This window comes from Salvelinus alpinus, chromosome 6 (genome assembly GCF_045679555.1).
Source record: "Salvelinus alpinus chromosome 6, SLU_Salpinus.1, whole genome shotgun sequence".
NCBI classification, from domain to species: Eukaryota; Metazoa; Chordata; class Actinopteri; order Salmoniformes; family Salmonidae; genus Salvelinus; species Salvelinus alpinus.
This window is the reverse complement of record NC_092091.1, coordinates 48,532,198-48,542,216: the sequence shown is the minus strand read 5'-3', so window position 1 is coordinate 48,542,216 and position 10,019 is coordinate 48,532,198. Positions and strand designations below refer to the sequence as shown.

General features: G+C 42.2%; 1 protein-coding gene across 1 annotated transcript; it reads left to right on the top strand.

Annotated features, from left to right (window-relative positions):
* The first annotated feature begins 680 nt into the window (after positions 1-680).
* LOC139577583 (claudin-18-like) lies at positions 681-5,259 on the top strand. The gene is made up of 5 exons (XM_071404699.1): positions 681-1,169; positions 1,926-2,090; positions 4,058-4,190; positions 4,398-4,514; positions 4,654-5,259. The coding sequence occupies exons 1-5, from the start codon at positions 950-952 to the stop codon at positions 4,787-4,789; spliced, it is 771 nt and encodes a 256-aa protein (XP_071260800.1). The 5' UTR covers positions 681-949; the 3' UTR covers positions 4,790-5,259.
* The last annotated feature ends 4,760 nt before the right edge of the window (positions 5,260-10,019 follow it).

The following is a 10,019-nucleotide window of genomic DNA, read 5'->3' as shown; positions in this document are numbered from 1 at the left end:
ATGATGAAAGTGAGATGAGCTCTCATTTTTATGTCTCTGTGTCCAGAATGAAGGAAGTTGGAGGTATTCAGTTATTGCGCTAACGCTAGTTAGCATTGGCTCTTGAAACTACCTCTAACTTCCTTCCTACTGGACACCCATATACATGGATGAACTTCTCCCTCTCTGTCACGGATGCCATGGTTGCCTTTAGTTTGAAGATGTAATTCGGAGACAGGTGTTTATACAACTGCCTTCAGCTGTGTTCTCTTTTCGACTACTTCCGCATATTTGCAATTCAACGCAAACATTTTCTACATCTCTGATTCCACTGGGAATTCCACTGATTTCAAAACTCGGTAATCCAGAAAGTGGAGAGCATTAGCATTACTTTTGCAGTAATTCGTGATATCGTTCAAAAAAGCTGCGTTAGAAAGATTACCTATACATACTGAGCAGTTTATGTTGTAGACAGAAGCCTGCTACATGGCAGACCAATTCGAACTCATCTCCCGGCATGTCCAGCCCAATCATGGCTAGCGGGAAGGTTCCTGTCTTTTTTCGTGGCTTAACCAACTAGGCTAGTAATTTAACCATTTTATTCTTATTTACAGATGGTGTACACGTTTGATGGCATTTATGCCAAAAAAAGCATTTTGATAAAAAATAAATGTTTACGTTCAAATGCCTCTCCTGTGAAGTAGTGACGTGCAACTTATGTGTAGTTTCCTGAAACTAGTCACATATGGAAACAACGTCAAGGCACAACCTTTTGTCATTAGTCACACTTCCCAAACAAACAACCGTTGCCCGAAACTGTGACAGCAACTCCGGCCAATTTTAATTAAGCAAACATCTGATAAGGTTGGTTCCCTGTTCAAGAGTACGTAATGATAAGAACACGAGGATAGAAGGCCAGTTCATGACTTCAAGCAAAGGTGTCTGACATCAAACAGGAAGGGAAGCTAAAATGGGCACCTCAGTGATTCAGCATATCGGCTTCATTCTGGGTGTGTTGGGACAGTTTTTAGTATCTGCTGCTACAGCCATGGATATGTGGGGTTTACAGGACCGGTCTTTCTCAGTCATAACAAGTGTTTACACTTACTCTGGACTCTGGAAATCATGTGTAGAAAACTCATCTGGAATGACCCAATGCAGGCCTTATTTTACCATACTAGGGCTGCCAAGTAAGGTTTGCTTTATTGACTTGTAAGAAGTTAAACATGATGTTTCTTTGATATACATTTAGCAAATATAAATGTCAATGGATGGTCAGCACTGTTAACTTGATCTCGATCGAGCTTTGTATGTCGAGTGCCTCTCAAGGGTGTGACTCTAGATAAGATATGGTATTTGTTTCTATTAGTTGATATTAATAAGCGGTATAAAACAAACTTTTTTTTCTTTCACTTGACTGGAAACTAAAAACTATTTTGAGCATGTCTAATCTAGTTTCTTCAGCAACGTTTAATCTTTAAAAGTGTGTGTTAAAGGCGGGAAGTGATATTATCTTCCATATAGTTTAGACAGTGGGTCATTTTAATGTGAGTAGAGTGTAGGGCCATGATCAATAAAAGGTAACGTTTTTTTTGTCTCAAAGGTTTTATTGATTTAAACATGTTTCATAGAGCAGTTAAATCTTTAAATAATTTGCAAATTAAATTCAAGAACAGGAAGTGAGATTATCTTCCAGGCACAAAATATAGGTAAATGGCCCATGAAAACAGGAGAAGTATAGGGCCCTAATCAATAAAACATTTTTGTCATTTGGATGTACATTTGAAAATGAATGTAGTTTTAGTTTTTTTAATGTTGGAACATCTATGATCTAAATTAAATACCACAGTACTTTGGTAGATACGTATGATACACACAATCACAGGTCATTACTTAAGTTTCAAAGTAAGACTTTTATCTGACGTCTGGTTTTGTTTGACCCGTAGTTATGCTCCAAGCTGTGCGGGCACTGATGATAGTGGGGATAGTTCTGGGAGCCATCGGCTGTCTGATCGCCATCTTAGCCCTCAAGAGTCTGAAGATGGGAAATATGGAGGACAACGTCAAGGCTACCATGACACTGACCTCTGGGGTCATGTTTCTGCTTGCAGGTGAGGTGATGTTTTTTGCCAAAGTTTTGGTGATGTTCCTGCTCGCAGGTGAATCCTTTCTTGACACCACACTCCAAAAAGAAAATCTTGCAGGCTCTGGGTTTTTTTCATCTTGATTATTGTCCAGTTGTGTGGTCGAGTGCTACAAGGAATGCCCTAGACTGCAGCTGGCCCAGAACAGAGCTGCACGTCTTGCTCTTCATTTTATTCAGAGGGCTAATATAAATATTATGCATGCCAGTCTCTCTTGGCTAAGAGTTGAGGAGAGTGACTGCATCACTTTTTATAAGAAACATTATGTTGAAATTTCTAAATTGTTTGCATAGCCCACATGCAAATTGCAATTACACACACACTTACCCCACCAGTCATGCCACTAGGGGTCTTTTCACAGTCCAAAAAATCCAAAACAAAGTCAAGAAAGCATACAGTGTTATATAGAGCCATTATTTTATGGAACACCCTTTGATCTTATATTGCTCAAATGAACAGCAAACCTGGTTAAAAAAAAAGATGAAGCAACACCTGATAGCACAACGCCTCTCCCCTATTTGAAGTTTGTGTGTATTGTGGTTAACCGTGGGGTGTTGGGTTGAGCGTGCAGAGATGGTCACAGAGACAAGGAGGTTCCAGTCAGAAAACACAACTTTATTAGGCAACAGAAATAAACAGAACACAAAAATAACTTAGGGTTGGCTTGGTCCTTCTCCTCATGTGTGGCTCCGTGCCTCCAAGAGCTTTGTTCCCCTCTGTATGTTCACTTGCCACTCTCTTTGTCCACCTCACGGTGTGCCATGGTGCTCCCTTTATGTGGCCTGCATGGCTGGTTGGCACTCTCCACTAATTACCTCTACTTGGTGCCATCAGTATCGGGGTGCCCAGCCCGTGTACTCCCAGCAGAGGGAGCCAACGTCGCGGCATTTACCTCCCCTCTATCACCAACCCCCGGGGTAGATCTCTTTAGCCTCTCTGTGCTTTTCTTCCCCCTCCCTGCATGGAATCTCTCTGCCCAGGCCCCTTTCAGCAGGTCCTGGGTGTTTTGGTCAGGAATTCCTCCAGGCTCTGGGGGTTCTGCAGGCTCTCCGCCGCCTTCATCTCATAGGGGAGGGCCCGAAGATACCGATCCAGGACGACCTTATCGATTATCGGGAGGGCCAGTACGTCGGTCAGTAGCCAGCCCTTGGTAAGGCACACCAGGTCGCTCATCTGAGCGTGGAGAGAGATAGTGGAGTCGAAGGCCCAGTTGTGGACCAATCCATAACAGCTCAGGATCTCGTGTTTGAGTCCCTCATAATTTGCTAACTGGTCGGCGTTCAAGTCGAAGTAGGCCTTCTGGGCCTTCCCGGCGAGGTAGGGTGCTAAAAAGCTGGCCTACTTGGGCTTGGGCCTTCCTTCCCTCTGCACCGTCATCTCGAAGGTGCACAAATACGTCTCCACATCATCTTCCTCCATTAGCTTGACCAGGAACTGATTTAGGCCAGACTCCTGAGCCATACCACCCTTCAACTGGGCTACCTCCGCTGCCAGTCAGAGGTTTTGTTGGTGCTGCTCCTCCTGCGCTTGCTCCTGGCGAGCCTGTTGCGTCTGCTGGCTGAGGATAAACTGAACCACCAGTTCCTCCATGGTAATCTCCGTATGCTTAAATGTATGTAGTTCTGTCCTTGAGCTATTCTTGTCTATGAATGTTCTGTCATGTTTTATGTGGACTGTAGGAAGAGTAGTTGCTGCTTTTGCAACAGCTAATCGGGATCTTAATAAAATACCAAATACCAAAATACCATGTTATGGATTGTATTGTGGTATTGTTTTGATGTTTTGATATTGATGTTCATAACTGTCAAGCCAAATCATTCTGATTTCATTTTGGGTTTAAAGTAAAAGAAAAACGTCTGTGATCTGAAAGTGACAATTGACAAATTTTCTTCTTCTTCCTAACCAAAATGTAAATATATTTTTACTCCTCCTAGGTGTCTGTGGCATTGCTGGAGTGTCTGTCTTTGCCAACCTAATCGTGTCCAGCTTCCGGTTCACCACCTATGCAGGCAGTAGATATGGAGGAGGAGGAGTGCTAGGAGGACTTGGAGGATCTCTCACTCCCAGGTACATTAACTGCAACATGAGTAGGATTCACTTCTCCCAAATGGCACCCTATCCTTTAGAGTCTGGTCAAAAGTAGTGCACTATGTAGGGAATAGTGTCATTTAGGAGGCTACTTTGGTGTATAAACTGTAATCAATCATAATGTCAAGATGGCAATTTGCCAAGTTGTCATTTTTTATGTTTCAGTGTATCACTTCTGTTTTTCAGGTACACCTTTGGCACCGCCCTCTTTGTGGGGTGGATAGGCGGGGCTGTGTTGGTCGTAGGAGGAGTTATGATGTGTATTGCCTGCAGAGGGATGATTCCATCAGAGAAGCGACTAGGGTAAATTCCATTTTATCCACCAGAAAATTAGAGTTCTACGCTAGAACCATGCTCTTCATCCTCTTTCTTATTCTTACTCACAAATATTAATAATAATTATACATTTATTTTAATAATTTCGTTTTATTTCTGTCCTCAGTTATGGGGTGGCCTACAAAGCTGCGTCCCAACACACAACAGTGTACAAGGATGACACGAAACCCAGACTCGCCTATGACGAGTCTTTCAGAGCCCAGAGTATGAATGGAAGACACTCCAACCAGCAATATGTGTGAAGAATATAATATTATGTACTAGTTAGAGGGTCTCTGAAACTAAACAATACTATTTTGATATTTCAATGACAATCTCGTGCAGCTCTAAGGGGCTTAGAAGATTGCATAGGGTTGCTATGAAGGAAAACCTTTTTCAGGTTTGATTAGTTATTTTTGTACTTGGATCTCTCTTATATTTTGGGCTCCCGAGTGGCGCAGTGGTCTAAGGCACTGCAACTGAGTGCTAGAGGCATCACTACAGGCCCTGGTTCGATTCCAGGCTGTATCACAACCAGCCGTGATTGGGAGTCCCACAATTGGCCCAGCGTCGTCCAGGTTAGGGTTTGGCCGGGGTAGGCCATCATTGTAAATAAGAAATTGTTATTAACAGACTTGCCTAGTCAATATAAAAAATATTCTGTGATTTGTTATTATGCATTTAAGGGGACAATATTGTAATTTTCTAATGCGTATTAAAAGTAAACAGAATTTCAAAACACTATTCTTGTCTTTTTATACTCTTATGCAGCATTAAATATACATAAAAAATGCTGATAAACAACACATTTTCTCATGTCAATGATTTATTTGGACATAATAGAAATATGTTATTAATGTATGAATGCATTTGCATAAACTAACCCACAGACAGTAACTCTGGAACCGTACAAGCTAGAAACACCAAACCAACTTACACATCTGCATTCTACTCTAACATCAAATTCTTTAAACCTTTTATTAACTATACACATTTGCATAAATTAGCATCATATAATTCACCAACAGTAATTCTTGAACAGTTCAAGCTGGAGACACCAAACCAAATTTTAATCGACTTAACTTTTCTAATTTGCATAGATTAGCATAAAATAATCCACCAACAGTAACTCTTGAACTGTTCAAGCTACATACATCAAACCAACGTTCACATGTTCAGGTTATCCTAACTTTAAATTCAAAATAATTTTTTATCGACTATAACTATATACATTTGCATAATATAACTCACCCACAGTAACTCTTAAACCGTTCAAGCTAGATAGCCTGAACATATGAAAGTTGGTTTGGTGTATGATAACTTTTCATCTACCTACGTTTTCAACCATAATCAGTCACCAGTACTATAGCGCTCGCTCATTCGCTCTCTCTCTCGCTCGTTTGCTCTCTCTCTCTCTCGCTCGTTCATTCTCTCGCTCATTCACTCTAGCTCGCTCTCTCGTTCGTTCTCTCGCTCATTTGCGCTCTATAGCTCATTCGCGCTCTCTCCCTCTCGCTCATTTGCGCTCTCTCGCTCTCTCGTTCATTCTCTCGCTCATTCGCTCTCCCTCGCTCTCTCGTTTGTTCGTTCTCTCACTCATTTGCTCTCTCTCTCCCGCTCGCTCTCTCCCTCGCTCATTCGCGCTCTCTCCCTCTCGCTCATTTGCGCTCTCTCGCTCTCTCGTTCATTCTCTCGCTCATTCGCTCTCCCTCGCTCTCTCGTTTGTTCGTTCTCTCACTCATTTGCTCTCTCTCTCCCGCTCGCTCATTCGCGCTCTCTCCCTCTCGCTCATTTGCGCTCTCTCGTTCATTCTCTCGCTCATTCGCTCTCCCTCGCTCTCTCGTTTGTTCTCTCTCTCTCATTTGCTCTCTCTCTCCCGCTCGCTCTCTCGTTCGCGCTCTCTCCCTCTCGCTCATTTGCGCTCTCTCGCTCTCTCGTTCATTCTCTCGCTCATTCGCTCTCCCTCGCTCTCTCGTTTGTTCGTTCTCTCACTCATTTGCTCTCTCTCTCCCGCTCGCTCTCTCGTTCGCTCATTCGCGCTCTCTCCCTCTCGCTCATTTGCGCTCTCTCGCTCTCTCGTTCATTCTCTCGCTCATTCGCTCTCTCTCTCTCTCTCTCTCTCTCTCTCTTTAAAAGGTTTTAACTTGGGTCAATTCTTTTGGGTAGCCTTCCACAAGCTTCCCACAATAAGTTGGGTGAATTTTGGCCCATTCCTCCTGACAGAGCTGGTGTAATGGAGTCAGGTTTGTTGGCCTCCTTACTCGCACACACTTTTTCAGTTCTGCCAACAAATATTTTATGGGATTGAGGTCAGGACTTTGTTGTCCTTAAGCCATTTTTCCACAACTTTCGAAGTATGCTTGGGGTCATTGTCCATTTGGAAGACCCATTTGTGACCAAGCTTTAACTTCCTGACTGATGTCTTGAGATGTGTTTCAATATATCCATATCGTTTTCCTACCTCATGATGCCATCTATTTTGTGAAGTGCACCAGTCCCTCCTGCAGCAAAGCACCCCCACAACATGATGCTGCCACCCCCGTGCTTCACGGTTGGGATGGTGTTCTTTGGCTTGCAAGCTTCCCCCTTTTTCCTCCAAACATAACGATGGTCATTATGGCCAAACAGTTCTGTTTTTCTTTCATCAGACCAGAGGACATTTCTCCAAAAAGTATGTTTGTCCCCATGTGCAGTTGCAAACCGTAGTCTTGCTATTTTATGGCGGTTTTGGAGCAGTGGCTTCTTCCTTGCTGAGTGGCCTTTCAGGTTATGTTGATAGACTCGTTTTACTGTGGATATAGATACTTTTGTACCCGTTTCCTCCAGTATCTTCACAATGTCCTTTGCTGTTGTTCTGGAATTGATTTGCACTTTTCGCACCAAAGTACGTTAATCTCTAGGAGACGGAACACGTCTCCTTCCTAAGTGGTATGACGGCTGCGTGGTCCCATGGTGTTAATACCTGCGTACTATTGTTTGTACAGATGAATGTGGTACCTTCAGGCGTGTGGAAATTGCTTCCAAGGATGGACCAGACTAGCGTAGGTCTACAATTATTTTTCTGAGGTCTTGGCTGATTTCTTTTGATTTTCCCATGATGTCAAGCAAAGAGGCACTGAGTTTGAAGGTAGGCTTTGAAAAAATTCCACAGGTACACCTCCAATTGACTCAAATGATGTCAATTAGCCTATCAGAAACTTCTAAAGTCATAAAATAATTTTCGGGAATTTTCCAAGCTATTTAAAGGCACGGTCAACTTAGTGTATGTACACTTCAGTGAGTAATCTGTCAATTGCTGGAAAAATGACTTGTGTCATGCACAAAGCAGATGTCCTAACTGACTTGCCAAAACTATAGTTTGTTAACAAGAAATTTGTGGAGTGGTTGAAAAATGAGTTTTAATTACTCCAACCTAAGTGTTTGTAAACTTCCGACTTCAACTGTACCAAAACTACTGACCACAACTACTCACCACATCTACTCACTACAACCACACAACTATTGACACCACAACTACTGAACCAAACATCTTACGACCTAAACCACAAAACTACTGACCACAACTAATGACTTCTACTGAGCAAAACTACTAAACCACACCTACTGACCACAACCACAAAAATACTGAGCACAACTACTGACTGCAACCACACAACTACTAACCACAACTAATGAACCAAACAACTACTTACCAAAGCTACTGCCGAAAACAACTGATCACAACCACACAACTACTGACCACAACTTCTGACCAAAACCACACAACTACTGACAAAAACCACACAACTAATGACCACAACCACACATAATGACCACAACTACTACTAATAATAAAATGATGCTCTGCTTTTTTGACATCACACTCCAAAAAGCAAGTCCTGCAGGCTCTAGTTTTGTGTTATCTTGATTATTTTGTTGTGATGTGGTTAAGTGCTGCAAATAAATACCTGGTTAAGCTGCAGCTGGCCCAGAACAGAGCAGCACGTCTTGCTCTTCATTATAATCAAAGTGTCAGAGTCGTGTGTATAGGTGGCAGGGAAGTCAGGCACAGGAGAGTCAAACGGAGTGTAAAATGGAGTCTTTTAATGAATGTCCAAGTAACATGCTCCATAACACTAATAAGAAAAGAACATAAACAAATATGGGTACGAAGACCCGTAGACCCACCTATACATATAAACACAACACTGACCATAAACAATCTCTGACAAAGACATGAGGGGAAACAGAGGGTTAAATACACAATATGTAATGGATGGGATTGAAAACAGGTGTGTGGGAAGACAAGACAAAACCAAAGGAAAATGAAAAATGGATCAACGATGGCTAGAAGACCGGTGACGTCGACCGCCGAGCACCGCCCGAACAAGGAGAGGCAACGACTTCGGCAGAAGTCGTGACACAAAGGGCTAATATAAATACTATGCATGCCAGCCTCTCTTGATTAAGAGTTGAGGAGAGACTGAATGCATCACTACTTTTTTTATAAGAAATATTAATGTGATGAAAATTCCAAATTGTTTGAATAGTCAATTTACACACAACTCTGACACACACACTTATGCCACCAGACATGCCACCAGGAGTCTTTCCACATTCCCCAAATCCAGAAAAAAATCAAGAAAACGTACAGTATTATATTGAGTCATTATTGCATGGAACTCCCTTCCATCTCATATTGCTCAAATGAACAGCAAACCTGGTTTAAAAAACAAACAGATAAAGCTACACCTCACAACGCCTCTCCCCTATTTGACCTAGATATTGTATGTGTATGTATTGATATGTAGGCTGTGTTTCTAAATTAATGTAGAGCTGTTCTTGTCTATTAATGTTCTATATTATGTTATGTTTCATGTTTTATGAGGACCGTAGGAAGAGTAGCTGCGGCTTTCGCAACAGCTAATGAGGATCCTAATAAAACACCATTACCAACTATTGAACCACACAACTTCTTAACAAAGCTACTGATCAAAACCACACAACTACTGACCAAAACACCACAACTACTGACCAGAACTACTGACCACTACAACTGAACACCAATCCTGACCACAACCACACAACTACTGACCACATCTACTGAACACTACTGACCATATCTACTGAACCATACACATACTAAAAAAACTACTGACCGCAACTACTGACCGCAACTACTGACCATAACACCACGACTATTGACCAAATAACTTCTGACCACAATTACTGAGCACTACTGACCACAAACCACACAACGACTGACCACAACTACTGATCACATCCACTTACACAACTACTGACCACAAAACTACTGAACCACACACCTACTTAACAAAACTACTGACCACTACTACGCACCACAACCACACACCTACTAACCACAACTAATGACACCACAACTACTGACCAAAACCACACAACTACTGACCACAACTACTGACCACAACCACACAACTAATGACCACAACCACACATACTGACCACAACTACTGACCACAATTACTGACCAGA